The 27,832-nt window shown below is 52.7% G+C and overlaps 2 protein-coding genes across 6 annotated transcripts; both read left to right on the top strand.

The window, feature by feature from the left end:
• The first annotated feature begins 5,147 nt into the window (after nt 1–5,147).
• Nucleotides 5,148–6,853, top strand: MUSTN1 (musculoskeletal, embryonic nuclear protein 1). The gene is made up of 3 exons (XM_003789492.3): nt 5,148–5,235; nt 6,415–6,547; nt 6,730–6,853. The coding sequence occupies exons 1-3, from the start codon at nt 5,227–5,229 to the stop codon at nt 6,834–6,836; spliced, it is 249 nt and encodes an 82-aa protein (XP_003789540.1). The 5' UTR covers nt 5,148–5,226; the 3' UTR covers nt 6,837–6,853.
• A 2,750-nt stretch (nt 6,854–9,603) lies between these two features.
• On the top strand, nt 9,604–25,072 carry ITIH4 (inter-alpha-trypsin inhibitor heavy chain family member 4). Of its 5 annotated transcripts, none has more exons than XM_012804968.2 (24): nt 9,604–9,785; nt 10,974–11,134; nt 12,916–13,020; nt 13,161–13,323; nt 13,463–13,573; nt 14,060–14,188; nt 14,824–14,940; nt 15,182–15,350; nt 15,431–15,556; nt 15,741–15,922; nt 16,003–16,188; nt 17,723–17,862; nt 18,070–18,224; nt 18,563–18,589; nt 18,854–18,907; nt 19,061–19,114; nt 19,354–19,524; nt 20,371–20,400; nt 20,628–20,654; nt 20,750–20,866; nt 21,845–22,019; nt 23,757–23,911; nt 24,040–24,136; nt 24,563–25,072. In XM_012804968.2, exons 1-24 carry the CDS (start codon nt 9,693–9,695, stop codon nt 24,630–24,632), a joined length of 2,814 nt encoding a protein of 937 aa, XP_012660422.1. In that variant the 5' UTR covers nt 9,604–9,692; the 3' UTR covers nt 24,633–25,072. The 5 variants fall into 5 exon arrangements, with proteins under 5 accessions (XP_012660422.1, XP_023368753.1, XP_012660423.1 ...); XM_023512985.1 differs by having other exon boundaries at nt 18,854–18,925; XM_023512986.1 differs by having other exon boundaries at nt 9,657–9,785; nt 10,977–11,134; nt 18,854–18,925.
• Nucleotides 25,073–27,832: the final 2,760 nt, after the last annotated feature.

Below are 27,832 nucleotides of genomic sequence, written 5' to 3'. Positions count from 1 at the left end.
AAAGAAGTGGGTTTGTTTGCCTTTCATGGGGCGCGAACTGGTGGGAGGAAAAATTTGGGAATTTTTCACTTGAAATGTTGCTAGATGATGTCCTGCCATAAGATAAGGCAAATGGTCTTGGGAGGGAGGAAGGACGGTCCTTGTCTAGAATCATCAAGCCCAGTGGTTCTGTGTCAGTCAGGCCTCAGCATAGGGCAGCTGGTCAGGACCCAGATCTGGGAGACCTGGTGCAGGTGGAATGGGAGGGGCTTTTCTCAGGGCCCATTCCTTGGTATGTTACAGGTGTTGGTTAAACTAGACCAAGAACGGGGCCTAAGAGATCTTTCTGTCCTTGCTGTATCTGCCCACTCTCCTGTATGTTCCCTGCCTCTGCAGAGCTCCCCAGTCTCTAGTCTCAGCCTTCAGAGCCAGCTCCAGGCCCACTTCCAGGAACCTCCTTTCACTGTGCTCTGGTGCCTGTCCTGGTGTCTGTCCTGGTGTTGTCTGCTTGTGATGCACAGCAATCTGGAAGATGTCTGCCTGATGAAGGGAGGCTGTTTTTCACCCCCTGCAGAGGTATGAGATGGCTGAGTGGGTGCACATGAGAGAACTCACTCTCCAAACCCACAGGCAGGATGAAGTGCTTCCGGGCTGTGTCCCTTTCTTAGGGGATGGCCCCCACTTCTCAGCATGGCCATAGGACTCTGCGGTTTTGGGAGTTTGCTGAATGGCAATGGAATGGACTGACCGTGGCAATTTTCCTGCTGGGGAAAGAGCTGCCCAGTGATTTGTCAGGCCACAGGTAGCCATGGATGTTTAGAAACAGAAAACCACATTGCTAAGGTAGAAGGGAGACAGCCCCAGCCTTAAGGGAGACAAGTGCAGAGGAGACAACCCCACTCAGAACTTTCTTTTAGACCCACATAAACACGTTTTATGTAAACACATTGGATCTGAATTATGGCATGAGTCCTCTTCTGTTCTAGACTTGGGGCAACCCTTGAGGGGGACCCTTTGCAGCCCAGTATAGAGCCAGAGGGGTGAGAGGAGTGGACACCCTAACTGTGCAGCAGGAGGTGACCCTGTTAGTGTGGGCTTTGAGGCCAAGAAGGGGGACAGGCAGGGTGGCACCTGAGATCAGGGTTAGTTGCAGGTTTGGAATTGCTCCACATTGACTCTCTTCACCCCTTCCAGCCCACAGCTGTGCTGGTGAGTCTTTCCCTGCCAGTCAGCCCTCCAGTGGGGAAGAGTGGCTGGAGCCTGCCGGCCATATAAGTCAAATCTGGGATGACCAGGACTGCTCTTCCTTGTGGGGTGGAAAGTCCCTTGTGGCATCACCAACTCAGTTCTAATTCTTCCCCTCCTGGGTTGTTTGAACAACCCATGCCTGCAGCTGTTTCTTCCACCTTCCTGGAACACAGACTTGGAGCTTCACTTTTAGTCTTGGGCTCCTAAGGTTTCCAAACTGAGAGCAAGGGGTAAGAGAGCTATGATCTATGGCAAGTGGAAACTCTGGGTTGAGTGGACCTTGGATAGTCTCATCTGAACACTCGTCCCACCTCCTCCTGAGCAATAGGTTTTAGGGACAACGAGGTAGCTGGTGAATGATGGTTTTTCCCTGTAATCCTGATTTTCAGAAAGAGCTTTAGTCTCTAAGCTGTAGCTGTATAGCTGGCTATCCAGAGATGGATGTCTGACAGGGCATCTAAGCATAGGGGACCTCTTGGCATGTGGGATTGGACAGTGTGGTCTCCATGTTTGGTCTTCCTTTCTTGTGTGTGTATGTGCACACGTGTTCACATGCACACACGTACATAGGAGAGTTTGTATCCCCAGGAGTGCCTCCTGCAGTCACTAGGAGACTCCTCCTGAGCTGCCCTCCTTCCCGGGGACAAGTTCCTCATCACCTGCTCCAAGGTGCCTTACGAGGTGCAGCCCTTCACCCAGCCACGTGGCATGCATCACCATGTGTGAGAAATGATGGGACACTGCCTGGGCACTGCATGCTATCTGATTTGTCCAAATGTGGACCTTGACCAAGATACTCATGATGAAAATTTGGAAAGTCAGGGTCATGAACAAATTTCTTATAACTAATTGAAATAAGTCGATGGAGTAGATCTGTTATATCTGAATGGAAGACGTGGTTGTTATTGTTATTTCCTATTGCTGTTGGACGGATGTTATTGACAAGGCGGAAAGGAGTATGTTAGTGAGATTCCCAGTGGTAGTGGCTTAGTGGCTTTAGTCTGCTCAGCCAAAACACATGCAAAGTAAGGGTCTGTGGCCCCTCAGCCCCAGGCACACTGATGGCCTCCTGCCTTGGACTTTAACTTGTTCTCCCTGGTAACAGGGAGTCATGGGTTACAGTCACTTGTCATGCCCCTTTCTTCAGGGAAAATATAAAAAGGCTCAAATCCAAGTTGTAATTTCCTTAAGCAGAGGAAGCCTGTAAGCTACATCCCTGAGTCCACATCCAATGGCTGTCCCAGAACCCGGAGGGAGTGGCGCCCAACCGGCAGGCAACCTGCTCTGCTCTCCAGGTGCAGTTCACTGGCCATTTTGCAGCCAAGCCAAGCCAGACAGCTCAGGTAGCTTCCCGCCAGCCAGGGAAGCCACTTTGTAGGGTGTGCGGCTGGCTTTCTGAGACACCCACAGCTAAGAGTGCAGCGCTCTCAGTTTTACCCTGTGAAGCATCGGCACTCTGAGGGGCTTTTTGGTCTGACTTGCCACAAGCACCTTGAACTCCTGGGTGGGTGGGTGGGTTGGTTGGTTGGTTGGTTTGGTTGCTTTCAATTTGATTTTCTTTCGTGAAGTTTATTAGAAGTCAGACCTATATGTGCAAAAATATGGCCCAATTCAGTTGCCATCAGTGGGGGTGTTTAATCAGTACTGTTAAAATTCATGGGAACATGTTTTTGAAATGAAAGGGAAGATGATGTACTTACATTGTAAAGTGGTTTACAATAAAGTTTGACATCTTATTACAATTTTTTTAAAAAAAGAAACTATCACTTTTGTGGTTGTTGCTTGTGTGTTCTCTAGAATTCAAACAGCTTAGTGGGGTCAAAGTTTTTTTCCAGTGAATTAGAAGATTCTTTTCAGGGGCTGGGCACTATGGCTCACACCTGTAATCCTAGCACTCTGGGATGCCGAGGCAGGTGGAAGTGAATTGCTTGAGCTCAGGAGTTCCAGACCAGCCTGAGCAAGAGCAAGACCCCATCTCTAAAAATACCCAGGCGTTGTGACAGGCACCTATAATCCCAGCTACTCAGGAGGCTAAGGCCAGAGGATCACTTGAGCGCAAGAGTTTGAGGTTGCTGTGAGCTATAATGCCACAGCACTCTACCCAGGGCATAGAGTGACACTCTGTTTCAAAAAAAAAAAAAAAGATTCTTTTCAGGAAACAGAATGAGAATGAACCTTACAGAGCCTCACAGCAGAGGTGGGAGACAAAGTCTGCCAAGGTAAAAACCAATGGCTTTTGCCATTGCCACTTCCTCACTAGTGAGAAGTTTTTTTTGGCGGGGGCAGGGGGGCCAGTTGAGACAGAGTCTCAAGCTGTTGCCCTGGGTAGAGTATCATGGTGTCATAGCTCACAGCAACCTCCAACTCTTGGGTTCAAGCAATCTTCTTGCCTCACTTTTTCTGTTTTTAGTAGAGACAGGGTCTTGCTTTTGCTCAGTCTGGTCTTGAACTCGTAAGCTCAAGCAATCCACCCACCTCGGCCTCCCAGAGTGCTAGGATTACAAGTGTGAGCCACCACACCCAGCCCTCACTAGTGAGAGGTAAAGATAGTTTCCCTCCTGAGAAGTGAGTTGTGTTGGGAGACAGACAGGAGTAAAATCCCATGTCTCTGTCCCTGAGGCCACAGGGACAGAGCCAGCTGTGGGGCAATGCCACAGCATCAGTTGCCATCGATGGCAGCACCCCCGGAGCTGACGGAAGGCCTTTACAAGGCCCAGCCTGCTCTTGGCCTATGTTCAGAGTCCTGGGCATTCCTCATGTCAGCACTTGTCTCAGGTCAGGCCTGGCAGTCCTCACATTGGCTGCCTGGAACCCTGGAACCAGGACTAGGGGGAGAGGGTGAGGGTGGTGTTTGAGGTATGACAGCAGTGGAGTGGCATTTGGGATAACCAAAGGTCAGTGTCTGGTTTGGTTCCATCTGCCTTAAGCCTTCAGGGATAAAAATAATCTCCATCACAAACTGAAAAGGAACTTGGGTATGTCTGATCTAACAGGGAAGGCCTTGACCTCCTACCTATATCAGTTCTCACACCCAGTCCAAGGTTACTGTTCTGCATGGGCCCCCCAGGGATCTTCCCCTTACAAGGATGGGAGTGAAGTTACCTTTCAGGGGCAGCCTTGAGCCTGTTCTTATCTCTGCAGCTCAATACCTGGAGTGGGCTTCACTCTCCCACTCCCTCTTTCAGCAGCTTAACCAAACTGGCCTGTAGGCCAGCCCCTCTCAGTGACCTCACCTCAGTCAAAGGCTCTGCACCTGAAACTTCCTGTCATCCTCCCATGGGCACCCTCACCTTCCTGAGCCCCTACCCACGTCTTGCTTTGTCCTTTTGCTAAACTTGCATTGGGAACATGACAGAGGACAAACCGCATCAACAAAAACATGAGCAGCTCCCCTTGGCCTCAGTTTCTCCACCTGTAAACCAGCGGTAGCGCCTTCGCTCTGAGTTAGCTGAGGGTCCAGTCTGCTCATTGCGGCGAGCAAGTATGTTCCAGTGACAAACACAGGAAGCTCCTGCCCTGCTGCCTTGCAGGGGTGGAAAATCTCTTTCTACTGGAATCTAGGGGAGGAGAAAGAAAAACAGCCTTGGAGCAGTCCAGTGGAGGAGGGCCCTCCCTTTCCCCAGGGACGCCCCAAACACAGATGAACTCTTGCAGATGAACAATTAGACTCACACATTCCAGGAGCCACATCCGTAAACACATAGCAAGTCCCACTAGCTGCCTGCAATAGAGCAGCTGTCCCCAAGGGCACAGGGTCTCCCCAGCTGTCCTAGGCAGCAGTGCTAGGAGAGCCCCTCTCATCTCCAAGAATAAACTCTGAAGCCAGAGACTGTGTGGACCTGAATCATCAGGGAGGCTCTCGGAGGAGGGGTGTGACTTCCCAGGTCAGGCAGGCAGGCTATATAAGCTCCGGAGGGCCGGGCCCGTTCAGATCTCTTCCACCAGCCACTGCCTGCCAGAGAGGCGCCTGTGGAGAGCCACACTCGCACCGCACTCACCATGTCCCAGGTAGGGGGTCTTGTCCCAAGGGGGTCACCAGCCTTGTTGGTGCCAGAGGGGGTTGGGGGGTGGGACCTGGACACTGTTAGTGCTGGCAGCTGTGTCCTGAGCTGAGCAATAAACATGAACAGGAGGCTTTCAGTCCCCGGGAGGCCAGGGATCAGGGGATGCCCTGAGGAGCCCCTGTTCAACATGGCTTTGTGGCATCCTATAGTTGGTTTGGAGGGGTGGGGAGAAATATGTGTAGGGCTTATGTAGATCTCTGCGTGTGCCTCTGTGTGTGAGGGAGCGCTTAGCATGTACAGTTTTGTGTACATCTGTAGCTAAGGCCTCTGCAGCCATGCACTCTGTGTGTGTGCTACATACATAAGGCTATATCTGTCTCTGTGTGGGGGTGTGTACACACGATGCTGTAAACACAGCCATTGCACGAGGTGTGTGTGAGCATGTGTGGACAGGAGGCTGTGTGTATGCGTGTCCACATGAGGCTGTATCTGTCTGCGTTTGTACACAAAGCTGTATCTGTGTGTGTGTAGACACACAAGGCTATGCCTATTGGTGCACAGCTCTATTCCCAGAGATCCCTCAGCAAGGGAGGGATCCCTGCACCTGCCCCTGGGGCTTAGAGAGGTATAAGGCCACAGACTTACAGGTGCCTGGTGTTGAGGGATAGGGCGAGCACTGGAGAGACAGACTAACCCGCCAGCCTGCTGCCTGCTCCTTGGGGGTTGCTGACTTTAGACTATAACTTTCTGTGGGCATCTGGTTCAAGTCTACCCTATCTGCACCCCAGAAAATAATACTGGCAGTTTTTAGGAGAGTGGCAGTCTCTAAGGGACCTCCTGCCACCCAGTGATCAGGTCTTGCAACTCATCGAGTTCCCCAGGGAGCCGGTCCCTTCCCCCTTTGCCCACTGAGCACAGCCTTAAGCGTGGCTAGGCAGGCAGATCAGTGTGAGACTGTGGTGACTACTGCCCGCAGGAGCTTCCAGTCTCAGGTGCAAGGGCAGATAGACAAGGCAGACCAAGGGAGCTGGGAGTGGAGTGTAGTTAGGAAGGCTTCCTGGAAGTGGAATGAGGCCTTAGATTGGCCTGAGTTCAATGAGCAGGGAAGAGGGCTCTTGGCCAAGGCACAGAGGACCCCACCTCAAGGCCTCCAATGGTGAGATGAGACTCTGGGATCTCTCAGGCTAGCATTCAGGAAGCCCCCATCAAGAAGAAGCGCCCCCCTGTGAAGGAGGAGGACCTGAAGGGGGCCCGAGGGAACCTGACCAAGAACCAAGAAATCAAGTCCAAGACCTACCAGGTCATGCGGGAGTGTGGTAAGTGTCCAGCTGTCTGGGGTTGGGGACACAGATTTGTGTCAGTAAAGGGGTAAGGGGATAAGGGTTCTTTTCTGAGAGTCCAGAGTTCCTGGGCTCCAGAGAAGGTGCTTCTGACACAAGGGGCCTTTCCTTGTGGGAAGCCAGGCAGGGCTGCTGACTGACTATACCTCCTCCCACAGAGCAAGCTGGCTCACCTGCCCCTTCGGTGTTCAGCCGCACCCGCACAGGCACAGAGACTGTCTTCGAGAAGCCCAAAGAAGGACCTGCCAAGAGTGTCTTTGGCTGAGTGCGTGCCACACCCCTTGCCACCCGAGCCCCAGACACAGGAACCTTTCCCAAGAACTCTTTTTCTTTTTTTTTCTTTTTTTGAGACAGAGTCTCATTCTGTCACCCTGGGTAGAGTGCCGAGAGATCATAGCTCACAGCAGCTTCAAACTCTTGGGCTTAAGTGATCCTCCTGCCTCAGCCTCCTGAGTAGCTGGGACTACAGATGCCCACCACCATGCCCAGCTAGTTTTTGTGTTTTTAGTAGAGACCGGGTTTCACTCTTGCTCAGGCTGGTCTCAAACTCCTGAGCTCAGGCAATACACCCACCTTGGCCTCCTGGAGTCAAAGATTATAGGCAGGAGCCACCTCACCCACCAAGAAGTCTTTTTTTATGCCAGAATACTTCTTCCTCTGCTGTCTGTAAGGCTAGTGCCCTCCCCTGGGCCCTGGCCCTTCAGCCAGCAGCTCTACACCAGCACCTTGAAAACATCAATAAAGAGGATGCCCAGGTGGCCCCAGCCTTTGGAGGTTGTCTGTCACTGGCCACAGCCACTGTCTACAGGGTAGAGGGAGGACAGGTGGAGTGAGTAGAATGTGTCCTGTACCTTTCCTGGGCATTTGGGAGAGCCTCACGGGATATAACACAGGTGTTATCATAGCCTTGCCACATGCTAGGAGTGTGGGATATGGAGACTGGACACACTGATCTGTGTGTTTCAGACCAGATGCTTCTTTGTTGAGCCTCAGTCTCTCCTATACGGCAAGGAGTTGAACTTGAGCCTATTTCATAACCAGGCCACAGTGACACTGCTCAGGGTGGATCAGGTAGTTGTTTGGGGTTTGCTCCTCCTTGGCCTTCCACAGAAGCCTGTGAGTTGCTTCCAAGAACCTTGAGGCTCGCAGCATCTAGGAACCTCAAAGCCCCTTCCCCCTGCAGCCTTGTTCATGCTCCCTCCTTGCCTGCTGCACCTCCTCCAAGACAAAGCTAGGTCAGGGTTTCTGTCTGGCCAGTGGCAGTCAGCTACCCGGCTACCACCTCTTCCAAACAGCAAAGTGAGCCTACTATGCTGCCTAGGGCATGGGAATGCCAGACTCCTGGGCAGTGTGATTGTCCCTCTTCAGTCCTGTGTCTCCTGTGTGCGTGGAACTGTCAGACCCAGGATTTCCTCCACTGCCATGACAAGACTGTGAACAGGCTGACAGTGGCTCTTTTGGGAACTGACAAGGCCTGGCTCAGGGCTATGTGGTCTACTGGGGAGGTCTGCCTATCCTGGGGCCAAATGAAGCTGACACTCAGAACATTTCCCATGTTTCCAGCCAGCCAGGCCTCCTTATATAGCTCTGGTTCCAGGCTGGGCCCATGCTCTGTGCCCCAAGGGAGCATATTTCTGTGAGAAAGGGCCTGAGCCTGCTCACTGGGGTCCTTGGGGAAGCTCCTCCCCCAGATACCGAAGAAATGTGTTTCAGAGCCAAAAGGGTGAGCAGTAGAGGTATGCAGAGACAAGGCTCTGCCCATAGTCATGCTATGGAAGGGGAACATCTTACTTGCAGCCATAGAAACAACTCCAAAGTCTATGATGTCCTTCCCCCAGGGCCAGATGCTGCCAGCTCTGCTGGAGGCGGTGCTGATGGAGAAAACCCTTCCCCAGCCTCTGGAAGCCACTCACCACCTTAGGGCCCTGTGATGTCCCACAGAGGACTCTCCCCCACAGTTGGTATCACTGAGTGGGGTCCTCCTTCCCAGACCCGGATTTGGCACCTGTCCACATCTTTAAGACTCATCTCTGTCCATGTGTGGCCGCAGACTTGGGAGCTGCTTCCCAGAGCCGTCTGGGAGCACACACACAACTGCAGAGGGCCTACTGTTGATTCACTCTGTTGCTGTTTGATACAAAAGGAACACTTCAGCTTCATGAAAGGCAACTTTGTTTTTTAAAGTCACTGAAGGGTGGCACCTGTGGCTCAAGGAGTAGGGTGTCGGCCCCATATACTGGGGGTGGTAGGTTCAAACCCAGCCCCAGCCAAAAAAAACTACAACAAAAATAAATAAATAAAAAGTCACCGAAACCGTCATCTCAGGCCCTTGGGTGGCACTCCAGCACTCCCTCGAGTCTGGGCTGTGGCAGCATCACACTAGTCATGACAATGGCATTCTGCCCTCTCTCAAGCAGTGCTTCATGGGCACCCTTGACACGACTGACTTCCACACCCAGGAACCCCCCAGGAGCTCTGTGTGGTCTTCTGTTCTGTTCCATCTCTCCTGTCAAATTCCCCACATCAAGACCTCTGAGTCACAGGACGTAGCATCTTTGTGACTCTCACTTTGCAGGTCTCCTTTTGGGGGCCCCTGAGCCCAGCACCTCTCAGTCTAGAACTTAGGCATATCTATCTTGCCTCAGCCCTGATAGATCTTGCCCCACCCAGACACCTCCAAGAGATGCCATCCAGCCCCCTCACTGCCCAGTCACACTCCCCTGGGTGCCAAGGTCCCCTTCTTCCAGGAGGCCACTTGGCGTGGCCTGTTTCTCCTGGCTGACTTATGGCTGGTGTCTTCACTGTTGTCCCCCAGCCCTGCAGAGCTTGGTGGAACAACTGGTGTAAGAACTGGTGGTGCCTGGAAAGGTTCTGTACCTTTCAGAATGGGCCCATTACCTAACTCCAATCTGAGCCTGGCTTTCCTCAGTAGATGTCCTGCCCCAGCCAAGGTCCACAAGACATTCGTCATTTACCTGCTTATCTGAGGCCACTGTGGTTTTTGGCTTATGGATCCCGATTTCTCAGAACCTGCCCCCGCAGGGGCGGGGCAACAAGCAAGTTATTAATTCATTCTCCACTTGCTCTTCGGTTCAGAAGCAGCCTGGCAGACACAGGAGACATGATGAAGCCCCCAGCCCCAGTCTGTACCCGCGGCCTCATGCTGGTCCTGCTGTGGATGCTGGCTGTCCTTCAGACCACCACTGCCCAGAAGGTAGCTGGCATCCAGGGTGCCTGTATGTGTGCCTGGCATGAGTGGCATGAGCTGGGAAGCCAGAGGTTTGTGAGAAGTGAGAGCCTCCACCTGTGCAAGCGTGTCAGTGTGCGTGTGCAAAGGAGTGGTGCTGACCATCCACCAGGTACCACCCAAGGGCCTCACAGGTATCTTCCCACTTGAAAAGGAATAATCATATTATTTTCTTTTTATAGATGAGGAAAGGCAGTTTTATGAGCCCAGTTCTGCAGCTCCCTGGGGGAAGTTATTCATGTTACGTCTCAGTTTTCTCATCTGTAAAATAGGGTAGTAATAGTATCTTTTCAGAGGACTGTTGTGAAATCAAACCCAGAACACCTATACAGTGCTTAAAATAGTGCCTGGCACAGAGCAAACACTCAAACACATACAAAAGCCATTTGGCGGCCCAGTGCTGAGCTGCATGTGCAGACAGCATGTGCAGCTGGGCAGGGTTGGTGTCAAGTACACGCGCATGGCACGCACGGGAAAGGAAAGAGGTTTGTAAGGTTGTATGTGGGTGCACATGTGTCATTCCCCCCGGAGACCACAAACCTTGGGGCAAAGAGTGTGGCAGGGTCGGGGGCAGAACTGGGGGAAGGTACACTGCAGGGAAAAGGGGCAAAGAAGAAGAGTCCCACCCAGCTCTTAGAGACTGGCACTTATGTATCTCCAGATGCTCCCAGCTCCTGTGGGCCCCAGGGAGGAGACTGGCAGGAGACATTTTCCTCAGTTTTCATGGAGCCTAAAGTCTCCAGAAATCAAAGGACCTATTCACTGGGCAGAGCTAAGCCTGTATACAAAGCGCTCTCACCTCTGGCCAAAGGATAACCGTGACACCCTTTCACCGGACAATGGGGCTCAGGCTTCATCGCCCACTGCGTGCTGCTTCTCTAAGGGATGCTGTGGGTCCTATAGGTCAAAACGGACATGGCCCCTGCCCTGTGGCACTGTAGAGTGGGGAATGGAGCACACAACTGCTTATCTAAGATGAATGTTCACAGGTGAAAAATGCCTCACTGGATTCAGCCTGAGGCTGGACAGTGACTTAGTTGGATTGGGGGCCAGGGTTTTGTCGGGAACCAGCATCACAGTCTACTTGTGACGAGTATTGCCCTGAGCTGGGATGATGTTGAAACGCTCTAACCCCCTTCTCCTTCACTGGTCTAGAAGCACATCGACATCTACAGCCTTACCGTGGACTCCAAGGTCTCATCCCGATTTTCCCACACTGTGGTTACCAGCCGGGTAGTCAATAGGGCCGACACTGTGCAGGAAGCCATCTTCCAGATGGAGCTGCCCAAGAAAGCCTTCATCACCAACTTCTCCATGTACGTGCCTCACCCTGCTCTGTGACCCATCTGCTCTGCACCTGTCAGACCCCCTTTCTGAAGTGAGGTGTGCCAGGGTGTGCGTCTTCAGCTTTACCAAGGAACTTACCTGTTCTCAGAGACGTCTGCAGCCTTCCCTCTTTTCCCTAAGTGCTGCCTGGGTAGTAGGCAGGGAACCGCACCTGTGTCTTTGCCTTTGAGGAGCACCAGCTCAGGCATCCTGAGGCCAGACCTGGGCAGGAGCAAGTCAACAAAAAGCAGATTCTAGCTCAGGAAACTTCCTAACCCTCCGGACTCCCCACAGTGGAGACTCTCCTTGAGGAGGGGTCTTCCATGGCATGCTCCAAACTGGGATGCCATAGGGGGCGTTTCTGCTTGGCTTGCATCAGGAGATGCCTGGGGTTTCTGTGAACTCTGAGCCAGCGGTGATCCTTACTCACTTAGTCTTCTGCCAACTTGATTTCATAATGTTTGCTAACTGTTCCTGGCCCCTGGGAGAGGCCATGATTGAGGACAGGGAGACGCTGCTCCCAGAAACTGTGAGGGCAGTGGTAGGGCAGAGAGGGAGTATCTCTGAGGCTGGGTCCCCAGTGTATGCTGGGGCCTCTGAGAAACTGCTAAACTGCTGTGGGGGGCTGGGGTCCTTGCGGTAGTTTCCTCACTCCCTACCCCACAGCAGAACCAACGTGCTGTGTGAGCTTCACAGGCTATGCTGGCCTTTGACATGGGTTCTGGGGCTGGTAGGTTGCTATGGCATCTGCCTGGAGCCCTGCACTGCCACCACCCCTCTCTGGCCCAGATCTTGTTGCTCATTGAGATAGGGAAGCAGAGGGCAGGGTTGCCTGCTACCTGACCTGACTGGGAGCCCCAGGGACCAAAAACTTTCCCCCTAGGAGGAGGAGCCCTGCTGTCCACTCACCAGCCTCCATCCTGGCCCACAGTTAAATTATAACCAGGAAGGTCAGGGAGGAGGGCTGCAGGGTCCTGGCATCCTGGCTGAGTCCTCGCCTACCCCACCTATACACTCCCACTCTTTCATGCACCCCGCCCCCAGATGAAGCAGGCATATAGTATTTACCAGACACATCCCTACTCACCCACAAGGAGGCTCTGAAGAAGTCATTTTCCTTCCAGAGACAGCTCAGGCAGTTCATTCTCAGCCCCCAAAGGATGGCTGCTAGGGGTATGTCACACCCCCAGGAATTCCAAACACCAGTTGTCCATAACTTAGTTCCAGAGATGTCAACATCCTCTCCCCCTCCTCCCCGCCAGCAGAGTGCCTCCCCTGTGTGGGAGAAGAAAGGAGACAGTGCGGGGAATGGGGCAGAGCCTTCAGCCTGTATCTCTCTCCTCCTCAGTCTTGGCCCCGCAGAGGGCAGGGCTGGACATAGGCCTGGGCATAACCCAGCTCAGAAACCTCCTGCTGGTAATTAACTGGTACCTCTGGGAGCAGTCTGAGGTAGAATGGCAAGTTGGGATGTGGGGCCAACCTAGGCAAGTAAAGGGAGGACAGATTTCAGCCCAACCCTGCCCTCTGCAGCCTCTTCTCCCCCATCCCTTCCATGAAAGGCAGGTTACTGATACTGTGCAGGCCTCCTTTGTAGAGGCATGCACAGGGCTTGTATGCGTTAAGTGCATTGTGCATGGTAGTGGGCTCAGGCAGACAGGTGTCATTATGTCAAGAGGCACACCAAGTCCCAGACAGGCTCCCTGGAGGAGCAAGCAGAAGAAGGGGCCCCTTCCCACCAGCCTCTTGACAACTCCGAATCTCCTGCCACCAGGATCATTGATGGCGTGACTTACCCAGGCAGCATCAAGGAGAAGGCTGCAGCCCAGGAGCAGTACAGCGCAGCAGTGGCCAAGGGCAAGAGCGCTGGCCTAGTCAAGTGAGCGATAGAGGGAGATAGTGGGTGGGAGTGGGGATAGAGACAGAGCCACCCTGCCTTGGCCCTTAGCCTGACTTCCACATCCAATGGCCTTCCTCTACCTGGTCTGGAGAGGCAGGCCTGATGCCCTCTTCCCTCAGGGCCACAGGGAGAAAGACAGAGCAGTTCCAGGTGTCGGTCAGTGTGGCTCCCTCTACCAAGGTCACCTTCGAACTGGTGTATGAGGAGCTGCTCAGGCGGCATCTGGGGGTGTATGAGCTGCTGCTGAAAGTGCACCCCCAGCAGCTGGTCAAGCACCTGCAGGTACCTGGAGCTACCTCTTCCCATGAGGCCTCCTGGATGACCCTTTCCCTGCTGAGGGTGGCCATCCCTTGCCCCTGAGCCTTCTGTGAGGCCCAACCCCGTCTCCCAGCTGATCCAGTGCCCCACATCTTGCCTCCAGATGGACATTCACATCTTCGAGCCTCAGGGCATCAGCTTTCTAGAGACAGAGAGCACCTTCATGAACAACAAGCTGGAAGATGCCCTCACTATCTCACAGAACACAACCAAGGTGGGCCACCATGGTCAGCAGGTGGGGTGTAAAGGGCCCTGCTGCAGTCCAGGCCTATGAGCCTGGATTTCCAGACAGAGGGATAGTGGGACAGAGTCTCTGAGCTGGAGGGGCTTCTGACATTTCTGTGTCCATGCTGTCATTTGGTAGGGCCTGGAGAAGGACGGTGGGTCCTTGTATGAGCCCTTAGGTCTGTGCGGGAAGGACTCGGAGAATAGATTGCTGTGAGGGCCCTAGGACCAGGGGAGAGAAGGCCATAGCTGGGTCCCACACAGTCTGAGCTCAGCCCCTGCTTATATAGTTCCAGGAATGGGAGCCTCCCTGTCATACCCTCTCCCCTGTGTGGTCAGCTTGAGAGAAAGCTCCCTGGAATATCACCCAAGGCTGCATTCTGGAATTCAGACTTCCCAATATACAGACGGGTAGATGGTGGTGTTGGCATGGCTTTCCTGCACCTGCCAACTTCAGCTCAGGTTTTTCCTCCAGGCTCATATTCAGTTCAAGCCAACGCTCTCCCAGCAGAAAAAGTCCCTAGAGCAGCAGGACACAGTCCTGGACGGTAGTCTTATCATCCGCTATGATGTGAACCGGACCCTCTCAGCGGGCTCCATTCAGGTGGGTAGACTCCCGGCAAGAACAGGGCAATCTAAAAATCTCTCTACCCTCAAGGGGTGAGTCTGAGTACTCTAGAAGAGGAAAATAACTGCCCTACTTAGCAGTGTGCCCCAGGGGCTAGCACAGACAGAAAATAGGCAGTTTAGTTGTCCCTGAAACTATTCCTTTTCAGAGGCAGAAAACTTTATCTCTATGAAGAGCTGCTCTGTGGGGTACCTTGCTGCCAGGAGACTCACAGTTCAGCTTTATGTTCAAATGCAGTAACTTCTTTCATACTATTTTCTGATGTTAGTATGCTTTCCTTTTACTCACTGTTAAGTCTTCCTTCTTTTGACGGATGTCAGGTTTCCTGTGTCTGAACCTTTTAGAATAAGCTGCCTCACATATGAAAACAAATAGGAGGTGAAGTTGTGGGAAGAATTCTAGTGGACTGTGCATGAACAAGGAAAGCTTCTGTGAGAGAGGGGTTAGGGTAGGCTCTGAAATATGGTGAGGATTTGGGGCAGAGGATGTAGATGGGGGTTGTAACAAGGAGAGCATAGGACTCCAAGGATTTGAGGGGAGGAGGAGGCTGGACTGGGACAGGGCAGAGTTGCAGCTCTTATTGCCTGGGTGTGGTCTCACTCTGGCCATAGATGGAGAATGGCTACTTTGTACACTACTTTGCTCCTGAGGGCCTGTCTACAATACCCAAGAACGTGGTCTTTGTCATTGATACGAGTGGCTCCATGAGCGGCAGAAAAATCCAACAGGTGGGTTCCCCGGGACAGAGCAGAGCCCTGAAAATTCCCACGCCCCTAATACCATCAGCCGTGGTCCAGAAGGTAGACTGTCCCTCCTCTACCTTCCTGGGTGGCCAGAGCACAGGCATCCTCTGTTCCTAGAGGATCCTCTGTTCCATGTCCCCATCCCAGAGTCCAAGGATGCCAGCCGAAGAGCACTTAAGTCCTCATGGAACCCCTCTGAACTACCATCTCATCTCCCCATGACCAGACCCGAGAAGCCCTAATTAAGATCCTGGATGACCTCAGCCCCAAAGATCAATTCAACCTCATTGTCTTCAATGGGAAAGCAAAGCAGTGGAAGCCATCGCTGGTTCCAGCTTCAGTCAACAATGTGAATGAAGCCAGGAGTTTTGCTGCCGGCATCCGAGCCCGTGGAGGTGAGTGCATCTGCACCCTGCTGGGTGGGGGTTTCCATGCCACCTGGCCGGGAACCACCCTGAGCGTGTGTGCCCCTCAGGGACCAACATCAATGATGCAATGCTGATGGCTGTGGAGCTGCTGGACAACAGCAACAAAGAGGAGCTGCTGCCCGAGGGGAGCATCTCCCTCATCATCTTGCTCACTGATGGCGACCCCACTGAGGGTGAGGTCATTGCCAGCAACTCTAGGGCACACTGTGCAAGGGAGCCTCTAAGGCTGTACTGGGCTTGCTGTGGGGCCTGGGGCAGGGTGGGAGGTCGCTAAGGCCCCTCTAGCTCGGAGGTTCCAGAAATATCCATTAAACAAATCACTGTTTTCCTACTCTCATTCCAAACCCACGGGTCTAGGAGAGACTAACCCCACGCAGATCCAGAAGAATGTGCGGGAAGCCATAGGTGGCCAGTACAACCTCTTCTGCCTGGGCTTCGGCTTCGAGGTCAGCTACGCCTTCCTGGAGAAGCTGGCACTGGACAATGGGGGCCTGGCCCGGCGCATCTATGAGGACTCAGACTCTGCCCTGCAGCTACAGGTGCCAGTATGCCTTGAGGGGACACACAGGGAGGTGGTAAGCCTCCAGCCGGGCCGTTGTGACACCCCTTTGCCCCGCAGGACTTCTACCAGGAAGTGGCCAACCCACTGATGTCAGCGGTGGCCTTTGAATACCCAAGCAATGCTGTGGAGGAGGTCACACAGGAAAACTTCCAGCTTTTCTTCAAGGGCTCGGAGATGGTGGTAGCCGGGAAGCTCAAGGACCAGAGCCCAGACGTGCTGTCAGCCAAAGTCAGCGGGCAGACAGTGAGTGTGGCCACCATCCTGCTGGGGAAGGGCAGCTGGGGCAGCCACCACCTCTATAGCCAGAGGGACTGGGTTCAAATCCCAACCTACCAGGCAGCACCTGTGGCTCAGGGAGTAGGGCACTGACCCCATTTCCTGAGGGTGGCGGGTTCAAACCTGGCCATAGCCAAACTGCAACAACAACAAAAAGATAGCTGGGCGTTGTGGTTGGCACCCATAGTCCCCACTGCTTGGGAGACTGAGGCAAGAGAATGCCTAAGCCCAGGAGTTGGGGGTTGCTGTGAGCTGTGATGCCAGAGCACACTATACCAAGGGTGATAAAGTGAGACTCTGTCTCTAAAAAAAAAAAAAAAAAAAAAAAAGACAAATCCCATCCTGCCAAGCTCCAGCTTATTTCAAAGTGCCTTGAACCTCAGGTTTCCCCTCTGCTACCTGTGAAGGACACGAATCCCCACCAAATGGGTTTACAGTAGAAATTCAGTGAGACAAAATAGTGATTCTCACAAGACCATCTGTGCTGTGCCCAGCATAAGTAGGCATTTAGCAGTCAGTCTGTGCACCTGTGAGCACAAAGTGACAGTAGCAATTCCTTCCTAATTGTTTTCTCCTCCTGTCCTCATACTGGCCTTCTGAGGTGCAGTCAAGCAGAGAGGGCAGCTCCCATTTCACAGATAAGCAGAATGAACTCCAGGCAACTTGCCCTGGGCCCACTGCAGCTAGGTCCTGAGCCCAGGTCACCATGTGGTGCCCTGTCCTTGCCCAGCCTTCTCTGCTTCCTCCTAGTGACCCCCTGTCATTCCACAGAAAGAAAATGAGCACCTACTCTGTTGCAGGTCCTTCTTCAGGCCCTGGGGATACAGTGACCCTTCCCACACAGGAGGGACAGCCCAAGAATACATGGTCACATGAACAAGGAGCTACAGGCCAAAATCTAGCCCCAGGGATTCAGGAGAGCAGCACTAGGAGCCCCAAGCTGGCTTGGGATGAGGGAGTGCTTCCTGGTGGAGGCTCAAGCTGAGTCTGAGGGATTAGTAGGAGGAGGGCAGAATGTAGGTGGTGGAGTGATAGAGCCATGACACCTAAGTTCTATTCTCAACTCTGCCACTGACTGCTTGTGAAAGCCCTTCCTTCTCTGTCCCTTCGTGGTAAAGGTGGGCTGTCTATGATGAACTTCTACTCCACACTGCATTTACAAATCCTTCCTGCTGCTGGCTCTGCTCACCTGGGGTCCTGATCCCATCCTTTTCCCTCCCTCCCAAAGGATCAGCTAATCTGAGCTCCTGTTTTTGCACCTGGCTTGGTGCATCTGGGATGATTTGCTACCTTTTGTCTCCACCCCTGCTCATCCTGTAACTGAGGCCTTGGCACCCCTAACTCCCTCCCTATCCCTCATTCTACTCAAAGGAAGTGAAGTCCTCTCAGTCAGTGCATGGGACCTGCCCCAGCTCCAGTCACAAAAGAACTTTGGAAGTGCCAGGGCAGGGGCAGACGGAAGGCCCTCACTCTCCTGCCCTGGCTGGGCCTCTCTTTTCAGCATACACAGAACATCACCTTCCAGATGGAATCCAACGTGGCAGAGCAGGAGGAGGAGTTCCGGGGCCCCAAGTACATCTTCCACAACTTCATGGAGAGACTCTGGGCCTATCTGACTATCCAGCAACTGCTGGAGCAAAGGTGAGTGGCACCAGCCTCATGGGCCACTGCTGCAGGACACACGCCAGGCCTGTCGCTGGTGGGCAGACACAGCTGTCATGGGGCATCCCCAAGGCATGGAGAGAGGGTGGTCTTGGTATTGTTTGAGCCCAGACTCTCCCAGGAGGAGAAGGGCTGGGTGTTCTGGTACCTAAGGAACTCCTGAGCTCTGACGTCCTCAACCTACAGTGTTTCCGCACCAGATACCAAACGGCAGGCTCTCGAGACCCGAGCCCTGAACTTATCACTCAACTACAACTTTGTTACTCCTCTCACATCTATGGTAGTCACCAAACCTGAAGGGCAAGAACAGTCTCAAGTTGCTGAGAAGCCCGTGGAAGATGGTGAGGGTTTGGGATCTCAGCCTCCCAGGTAGCAGAGTTGGACCCAGCTTTCTCCTCATGCCTTCCCCTACATCCCAACCAAGACCCCATCCCTGCCAGCCACAGACTTCCAGGAGCCCCAGGAGACCTGTCCTATTTTTTCACCAATGAGAAAACTGAGGCCAGGTCTCCTGGCTCCCCAAATTTCTTGCACCTGTGTAGTTCTGGGGTTGGATGGCAATGTTAAATATAAACATTTCAAATTGATCAAAACCACCCTGATAATGTCTCTCTCTCATCTTTCTCTGGTCTCTGTCTATCTGTCTATCTCTCTCTCCCTCTCTCTTTGTTTTATCCAGAAAATAGAGCCAGGAATGTCCACTCAGGTACAGAACAAGTATCCTCAAAGGTTGGCCAAGGTGGTGATCCATTGACACAGGGCCTGGGGCCCCCAGATCCTTCTCCAGCCCAGCCTTGCCGCCAGGAGATGGTGGTGTCTGACCCAGCACACTGATGCATTTGTCCCCTGTTCATGCATATATTGGCTGCCCCGAGGGCCCTGTCTCTAGCACTAGGGATACAATACCCATCTAGCTGGGGCCCTAGAAAGGTAGATCCAAGAAGCAAACCCAGGTTTCACGGATTTCCAGGTCACGCTTTCTTCAGATCTCATGTGATAGGAGGCCGACAGTCCAGAATATCAGGTGGCAAAAGAGGAGAGGGTGAGAGGGGAGATTGATAGGACCATGGCCCCGGCCATAGACTGGGCTCTGCCACTGGTTGTGGAGGGGAGTGCCTTGCCTGGTTCACCTGGATGGTAACAGGCCTGGGATTTAAGTTCAGATGTGTCCAACTAGGAATCAGCTATGCAGAGCCTATCTTTGCCCAAAGAAGTGGATGGAGTCCACAAGGTAATCTGAGGTGCTGTGAGGGAGACGTGACATCCTGGGGAGGAGTTCCAGAGTGGTCCACTGGGGCTACTGCATTCCTGTCTCCCAGAAGTGGGGGCGGGATCTGCCCAGAGGGGCTGGGTGTGAGAGGGGAGCCACCTGCTCTCTCCACACCCCACTCCTGGGGTAAGGGCTAAACCCTGGCTCTGAGGACCTACACGCAGCCTCAGAGAAGACCACATGTGCCAACTTTTCCAAAGCTGGAGTGTCTAACTTCCCGAGGAATTTTGGACGTGGGATTGGCAGTGCCTTGAAGAGGTTTCGACGCCCAGGACTACCTCATGCTCCTAGTGGCCCTCTTCATCTGCCTCCCTCCTACTTTAGACATTCCTGGGAGGATATGGTGGATGAGCTACCAGAGCTAACATTCTGTAAGTCACTTCCTGGCCTTCTGAGGGCTCCAGTTTCCTCTTGATGATCACTGAACCTCCCACAGAGTAGTGTGAGATAAAGCACCAAGCTCAGGGCCCAGTCCAGGCAGTGATGTGGAGTGACTGTGGGTCAGCCCAATCCAGGGAGGGGTTGGGAGCAGCATTTCCTGGGGGGCTGCCCTCCCCTCCCAGCTCTCTACCAGCCAGCCCTTTGCCAGGTCCTTGGCATTTCCCCTCCCTGGGTATGAGCTTTTCTGCACTGTACCTGTGTAGTCGGAGCTCTTTCCCTGTTCCTTGATGGAGCAGCCCCTCCCACACTTCTGTTCAGAGGGGACTCTGGCCCTGGAGGAGCAGGTGTCGGCCAAGAGTGCTCATCATGGAACTGTTTGGGCCAGTCGTCACCAGCCCCCCTGCCTAGGCACCTCTTCCCACCCAGCTTGTGGACTTCAGGCATCCCCTCCCCAAGGCAGGACTTCATTTGTCCTTATTCACTATACTCTGGAGGCTGACTCATGATGAAACTTTCTAGAAAGGGAAGGCTTCCTCCATTTACAAAGCCAACTCTGGTCTCTTGAACTATTTCTGATCCCCACATCTGTACTCAAACACAGCTGCAGAGCCAGCCTAGACCTGTCCCCTCAGTATTCTCCCTAATAGCATCCCCTCCCTCTGAAAATCGCCCACAGCAAAGGCTATTCTAGGGGGTGTGTAAGTGTGGCAGGGCTGAAGGGGCTGGAGAGTGGTGGGTAGCAGGTGGCAGGGATGGCTGGAGGGTGTGCCGATTATTCTGAGACCTGACTGCATGCTCCCTGTTTCTGGACGTTCCTGTACTGATAACTGCTTAAGTGACATCAGCTGCCTCAAATCCTGGAAAAGGTATGTCACATGGTGTGGATATAAATATCAAAGGTGTCCCCCAGTCCAGAGACCCCGGAGTATCTTCTTGTCCTAATGGGGACACCCTGGGAGGGAAGACCCCTGGGGGTCTCTATGAACCTGTCACTGTGTTGAAGTACAGCGAGAACCCTTGTACCCCACCCCCACCCCCAAACCCCTGACCCCCAGAAAGGGACAGCTTAAACCCAGACCTTTTCTTCTTTTAGAAACAACCATGACAACCCCAGCCCCAGGTAAGCTTCTACCCTCCCAGCCTCCTTCCTCATCCTTGTCTCCTGGCCAGCTTTCCACGCCCCAAGAACCAGGCACCGTTTGGTTCTTGTACCAGCCCCCATTCAGGTTCCTTCTGCTATCCTGCTGCTGCCTGGGCAGAGCGTGGAGCGACTCTGTGTGGATATCAGGCGCTCTCAGGGGCCAGTGAACCTGCTCTCAGACCCTGACCAAGGTGAGAGATGCACACTGTTGTCTAACTAGACTCAGAGACCCCTACAGAGGCTCACCTCCCACCCACAGAGACATACATAGCACATATACACTTGGCCCCATGCAAGCCCGTCCCCCATCGTGGCACAGTCATGCCCTCATGCCCCATCACTGGAACTCACACAGGCACCCCACTGGGTACCCTGTGTGCAGGTCTGGGTGGCCTGAGTGCAGATAAGCACAGTGACTGTGTGGGAGGGAGCCCAGAGATGGAGGCCAGAGCCAGCTGGGGTTAGGGGTAGGGCCTCAGCAGATGAGCAGAGGGAGGGGAAAGGACATTCCAGATGGAGGGTTTAGTGCCTGCAGAGTACAGAGCCCTGAGAGATGGGACCTGCAGGGTGTGGAGGAAGGTAATGGAGGGAGGTGGGAGGTGCCCTTGTCAGACTTGCCCCTCCAATCCTAGAAGGGCCTCATTGGTTGAGCTGAGGTGGCAGGTCCGCCATGGAGATACACACTACTCAGGGGTGCTGGCACCCCAACCCATCCCCTGTAGTGCCCTTCCAAGCAAGGGATGACCACAGCAGCAGCCTCGCTCCTCCCAGATCCATATGGTCCCCTATTTCATCACCTAGGCCAAGAGTCTGTCTGTCCTGGAGGGTTGGAGCACCAATTCTCATCTCACCTTCAGCCCCAGACTCTAGCTCAGGGCCAAACACACCTTGGGGGAGTTATGAAGGCTTGTTGACTTGGGACCAGACCTCCATTCTCAGGGGCTCATCTGAGAGTAACCATCACCGAAAACTGGGGTCTCATGTGGGACTCTCCAAACCACATGAGATGAGGGATGAGTGCACAGATTGTGGGGCCAGGCACCCAGTAGGAAGGAATGCTGAGGAAATGGGGTGGCCCCCTGAGGAGGCAAGTTGGCATAAAACTCCAGAGGATGTAAACAGCCCTGGCTGGGGCTGCAGCCTTGACCCCTTTGGTCCGGCTGTCTCAGGGGTCGAGGTGACTGGCCAGCATGGGGAGAAGAAGGCTGGATTCTTGTGGATTGAAGTGACCTTCAAGAACCCCCAGCTGAGGATTCATGTGTCCCCTAAGCGCATAGTGACCACTCAGAACCAAAGGAGCTCTGTGTACAAGTGGAAGGAGACACTGTTCTCAGTGATGCCCGGGTAAGCTCCACTTTGCAGGACCCCAGGGGAAGGGAGGGTGACCTCTCAGGCTACATTGGCTGCTGATGGGCTGACAGGTGGCCTGAGGCCACAGACCGGAGATGGAGAGGGCCAGAGATACAGAAGCCCCATTCCCTTGCAACTCTGCAGGGCACTGAGGAGTTATCTTGGGGATCTAGTTCCCCTCACACCTGGCCCAGGTTACTTATCTCATGCAGCAGACAGTGGGGGTCAGAGCTAGCTCTGGTACCCTGAGTAGCCCACCGAGCTGCTCTGAGCCTCAGTTTCCTCACTAGTAACTAGGGATAACCATCCTGGCCACAGTCAGAGGCTGAGAGAACGGCTGGGGAGCCCTTCCCCATCAGATGGTGCCGGGGGAAGTGGAGAGTATGGCCCAGCAGGGCAGGTTATAAATTTTATCTTCCATGTACTTTTGAAGCTCTGGTGAGAAGGAATAATCCAGCTGGCCTTAAATACTGAGCAGCTGCTAGGGAGTGGAGGCAGATGGTGACCTCTTGTGGGTGGGGTGGCTGCCCCATTGTGGGCATTTCAGAGGAAGCTCTCCAGCTCTGGAATGACAAGGGGCTTCTGGGAGGGACTGCAGACCCTGGTCCTCTGTGGGCAGTGCCATCCCAGCCCCCAGCCTGTGCCATAGCCTGTCTTTTCCCAAGTGTGGGAGCCTTATCTCTCACTACCCCACTGAGCCCCTCAGTGGAGACTCGTCTCCACTCAACAAAAGAGTGTGCACCCAGAAAATCTAAGGTCATCTGAGAACCTTCCCAACTTGAGGTTTCTTGTTATCTGACAGATTCACAAAAATCAATAGCATATCTCTACCTAGAAAATAAAGAATTCCTGTTAATTGTAGTGATAGAAAGTCTGAATACTTTAATGAGCTACAGAAGATATAAATAAAGAATAGACCACCTGGTTTAGATTGAACTGGATCAACAGGACAGCATGCATTCAGGGCAATTCCACTGGAGGAATAGCAGGGGTTTATTCAATATGCTTAAAAAATCCTGACGTTTCACAAGAAAACCAAAAACATAAGAATCTCAAAATTATTTTAAGGGAAAAAGGGGCAGATAGAATGAGAAGAGACTTACCCTCTAGACGCTAAAACAATGATTAATCATCAGAAGGAAGTGGCATCAGACACAAAAGCAAAAGGGATAGAGATATCAAAGAATCCCCCTAATCACATAAAACTAAGTCATCAGAAGCCAAATTTAAGAAAACCAGAGGGAAAGGAAAAACTGTTTTATGTTATAAATAATGCTGGGGAAACCAGGTATCATCAACTTGACTTTGGTCATATTTACCCATGAAAAAAACTGAAACCTAAAAGATTTAAGGGACTTTCCACCCATGGCACTATGACTTCCTGGAGAAGAAAGGAGCCCATGGGTAGCCTGAGCTCACGAGTTGGAGATCAGCCTGAGCAAGAGTGAGACCCCCATCTCTAAAAAAATAGCTGGGCATTGTGGCTGGTGCTGTAATCCCAGCTACTTGGGAGGCTGAGGCAAGAGAATCTCTTGAATCCAAGAGTTTGAGGTTGCTGTGAGCTATGATGCCTTGGCACTCTACTGAGTGTGACCAAGTGAGACTCTGTCTCAAAAAAAATAAAAAATTTAAAAAAAGAAGGGAGCCCAGCCACCAGCTTTCCACCTCAACTGCTGAGAGTCTGTGCAGGTGTCCCTACTTTCCTGCTCAGGACACTGGGTTTCTCCACAGCCTGAAGATGACCATGGACAAGACAGGTCTCCTACTGCTCAGTGGCCCAGACAAAGTGACCATCGGCCTATTATCCTGGGATGGCCCTGGGGAGGGGCTCCGGCTCCTTCTGCGTGACACTGACCACTTCTCCAGCCATGTCAATGGGACCCTCGGTATTCCGCCCATGGCCCAGGCTCAGGGTGTCCTCAGAAGCCACCTCTGCCTGGGAACAGGCAGTTCCCCAGACCTGCCTGTTCCCAGGCTGCCTTTATCTTTTGCTGACCCACCTTTTGTACTGTAGGCCAGTTTTACCAGGAGGTGCTCTTGCTCGTCCCAGCAGCATCAGATGACAGCAAATGTACACTGAGGGTTCAAGGCAATGACTACTCTGCTACCAGGTGACTCAGTACATGCAGGCCACTGAGCCCAGCTGAGGCAGGGTAGAGATGGGGAGGCAGGACCTGGCTCTGCAGGACCCCCATCCTTCCGTCCATAACCAGAAACTATAAAAGAAACTGTCGGGTGGAAGGCTAAGGCCTTAGATGTGTCTGAGCCAGCTCTCTGGGACCCACAAAGGGTGGCCAACTCAGACCCATATAAAGCACACCAGCCCAAAATCACTAGGGTTGGTTGGGGACAGTAGGAACCTCTCCCTATCCACACCCCAAACTGTCAGGCCATACCCTCCAGAAGACCAGCCTTGTCAGCCTATGCTGGAGAGACACTGGGACTCTGCATCCTCCATATTCCTGTCCACAGTTTCCTCCTGTCTTCCCACCACACCTCAGATTTGCTGACCACTTATCTGTCTCTTTCCATCCCAGAGAGCTCATGGTGGATTACCAGGAGGGACCCTCAGGAACACAGATGCCTTGCTGGTCTGTGGAACTATAGTTCTGATGACTGGAGCTGTGCCTGCTATGTACGCTTTGCTGCTGCCCTGCAAATGTAGGGCCACCAGAGGGCCTGGACCATGATGGGGAAAGGGATCCCCACTCATTACAAATAAATAAAGGGGTGCAATTACAGGGAGTGGGTGTCTCTGGTTCTATATGGCCAAATCCCAGGGCCTCAGAATTGCATCCTAAACACTTAGCATCACAGAACATAGAATCTTCCACTGTCGATCCTTAAAGACCTGTGACCAGTAAGGTCCAAGCGGAGTTTTCAGTACAGGCCCTTCTTTTTACAAATATGGAAACTTAGATTAAGCCACTCGTGCAATATGTAACTCCAGCTCCCAGCTAGGACCTAGGGCTGGAGACCATTCTCCAGGAACCAGGATTCAGTCTGCTTTATGGTCCCTTGGACTGTGAAAACCAGTTTTGACTCAATAAAAAAAATAATAAAATAAGAGAGAGTGAATTGGATTGGAATCCTTTGTGGTCCAACCATCAGGCTTTCTTAGTGAGCTTTTGGGCCCCTTTGCAATGGGTCTCGCCTTACACAATTTGATTTTCTCACCTGTGCTCAAGAATAGGTCTGTCTGCTCACTGCCTTGTATGAAAACTAGTGCTAAAAGACAAAGGAGACACAGAAACAAGTACCCAGTCCCAGGAGGGGAACAAAGGCCTATTCCCAGGAACCTCTAGTGTGACAAAGGTAAACTGGGTCCTCAACCCTACATCCCATGATGTTGAGGGCCTCCTTCCTATTCATACCCCAGGGCTAGGCACCCCAGGGATTCCACTCAACTTTGCCCATACTTAAAAAAAATTTTTTATTATTCCTCCTACTTGTAAAAAAAAAAAAAATACATGAGTCTGTGGCTTACAAATAAAAAGCATAAAAAGAGTAAGGCCAAAATTCATGGGTATGAGAATAAAAGAAAAGAGCCAAGGAGACTTAAATCTGAGATAACAGGGTTAGAGGCAGCTGCAACAGTGACTGAGCACAAAGCTTTGCAATGAGCTTCCTGGCAGCCAAGGTAAAGCAGAAAATGAGTTCATTGGCTTGCTAAGTAGAAATAGACTAGATCATCAGGGAAACATTCTTTCCCAACTATGGAAGGTGTTTGTTGAGTTGATTTTTCTAGAAGGATCAGAGGACAGGTCAGTGGGAGGGGTCTCTAGTAACTGTTTTGCCCAGCACACAGGCACACTCCTCCTTACACTACTGCCTCCCTATCAAGCCTTATTGGCAAGTGGGAGTCTCAGGCTGAGTCACTTTGTGAAGGTTGTTCAGAGATGCTCAGATCAGAACCTCAGGGGGTCTTTGCTGTGGGGCTAGCTCTGGCTACAGAGAAAGGTGCCCATTCCAAGCTCACTCCTCTGGGACACAACCCCACGGGCTGTGCTGAAGACTTTGTGCAAATGCAGAGGGATCACAGTTGACCTTCTGGCCCTGCCAGCACTGCAGGGTAGGTGTTCCCTATAAATAGCTGGAAGTAGGTCTGTGTTTTTCACTTTTGTCCAAGTGCTTTCCCAGCACCTGCTTGGGCCAGGCACTGGGCTAGGTTCTGTAGGTATGTTGGGTACATGATGGGCACAGTGCCCGTTGTGGTAGCTGCTGCCCAGGAAATGACCAGGTGCTGTGGGAGCTCCAAGGGAGACAGGGAGTGTCAGGGAAGAATAGTATTGTGGAGGTTGTCTTATTAGGGGTGAGATTTGAAAAAAAAGAGAAATTAGCCTAGTGGAAAAGGAGGGCAAGGACACCAGGTGGCAGAACAGCATGTGCCCGGGCCTAGGGTCAGGACGCTGTGCTGAGTTCAGGATTGTAAACAAAGGCAGGCTATTGGATGAGGAGACCGGAGGGCTGGGCCAGGTGGGCCAGGGCTGTGCACACCTCATGATGCAGCATGGCCCCCATCCTGAAACCCAGGCTGCAGGCAGAGACAGGCGGAGCTCGGTTGATGAGAGACTGGGGTGAGTCTGAGTCTACCTAGTTTTGCCTGCATGAGGGGCCTCTCTGCCTGTGTGTTTGGGAGAGGGGACAGGATTTTGGCTGGGGACCTCTTCCTGCCTTTCTCCCAACCTACTCGGCATGGCTGCAGGGCAGAGACTGGCACCTGAGGAGGCCCAGAACTGTAGGAGGCTGCCGTTTCACCTTCTCCATCAGGAGGAGCATTCTCCCCATTTCACAGATGGGAAAATTGACCTCAAGAAGACTGGCTAACACATGGTGGCTCACATCTGTAATCCTAGCACTCTGGGAGGCTGAGTCAGGTGGATCCCTTGAGCTCAGGAGTTCAAGACCAGCCTGATTAAGAGTGAGACCCTGTCTTTACTAAAAATAGAAAAACTAGCCAGGCATTGTGGCAGGCACCTATAGTCCCAGTAGTTACTCAGGAGGCTAAGGCAAGAGGATTGCTTGAGCCTAAGGTGCCATGGCACTCTATACAGGGTGACAGAGTGAGACTCTATTAAGAAGAAGAAGAAGAAGACTGGCTAAAAGCTATGTGGCTCCTCAGCCAGCCCAGGATCGAATGAGATGCCAGGGCCTGCCCACTGTGTGGGGTGGGGATCCCTTCACAGGCCTGGGCCCTTTTCTCCAGTCCAGTCTACACCCCTGCCAAATTCACCCTGAGGCCATAGGGAAGCCTACAAGATAGAAGCCACATCTTAGGTGGCCTTCTCCCTAGAGCAGTAAAAGCTACCAATCCCCTATAGCATCCTATAGGCACCTGGGGGTCTTCTTTGATGAGAAATATTTCCTCCTGGACCACTTTTCCTGCCCTCCAATCCCCACTCCAGGCCCCAGGCCGGTGTAGGCCCCAGAAAGCAGGGAGGGCCTATGGAGTCTCTGGAATGAAAGGTAGGACAACTTTCTAGTGACTTACAGCCTCATCCCCTGCCCCCACTGATATTCATGGCTCTCCTTAGTTTGGTCCCAACCTCCTCCAGCCTTTATGTCCTCACTGCTCTGCCATCAAAGTTACCTATTGCTTCCTTCAATGGGGTACCTTCTGCCTAGCCTGCCCTTAGCCCCTCAGACAGAAAAAAATGCAAAGGCAAAGGATTTGGGGCAGGAGGGGTCGAGTTTGCATAGTGGAAGCACTTGTGTGTTGAACTCAGAAAGTGAAGAAAGCATCTGGTGTATGAAGGGAAGTTAGAAAGGCCATAGAAAGGACTTTTGTCTTGGTCTCAAAAGCAATG

Source organism: Otolemur garnettii, unplaced genomic scaffold (assembly GCF_000181295.1).
Source record: "Otolemur garnettii isolate 467f Iridium unplaced genomic scaffold, OtoGar3 scaffold00032, whole genome shotgun sequence".
Taxonomy (NCBI): Eukaryota; Metazoa; Chordata; class Mammalia; order Primates; family Galagidae; genus Otolemur; species Otolemur garnettii.
This window is presented reverse-complemented; position numbering and strand designations above follow the sequence as displayed.

Bases quoted from the DNA above. Each gene is read 5' to 3' on its own strand.
- MUSTN1 (XM_003789492.3), top strand. The intron at 6,548-6,729 runs GTAAGTGTCCAG...CTCCTCCCACAG, and splicing joins CCAGGTCATGCGGGAGTGTG to AGCAAGCTGGCTCACCTGCC.
- ITIH4 (XM_023512985.1), top strand. From the start codon at position 9,693: ATGATGAAGCCCCCAGCCCCAGTCTGTACCCGCGGCCTCATGCTGGTC. The intron at 13,021-13,160 runs GTGAGCGATAGA...CTCTTCCCTCAG, and splicing joins AAGAGCGCTGGCCTAGTCAA to GGCCACAGGGAGAAAGACAG. The intron at 15,557-15,740 runs GTGAGGTCATTG...CCACGGGTCTAG, and splicing joins TGATGGCGACCCCACTGAGG to GAGAGACTAACCCCACGCAG.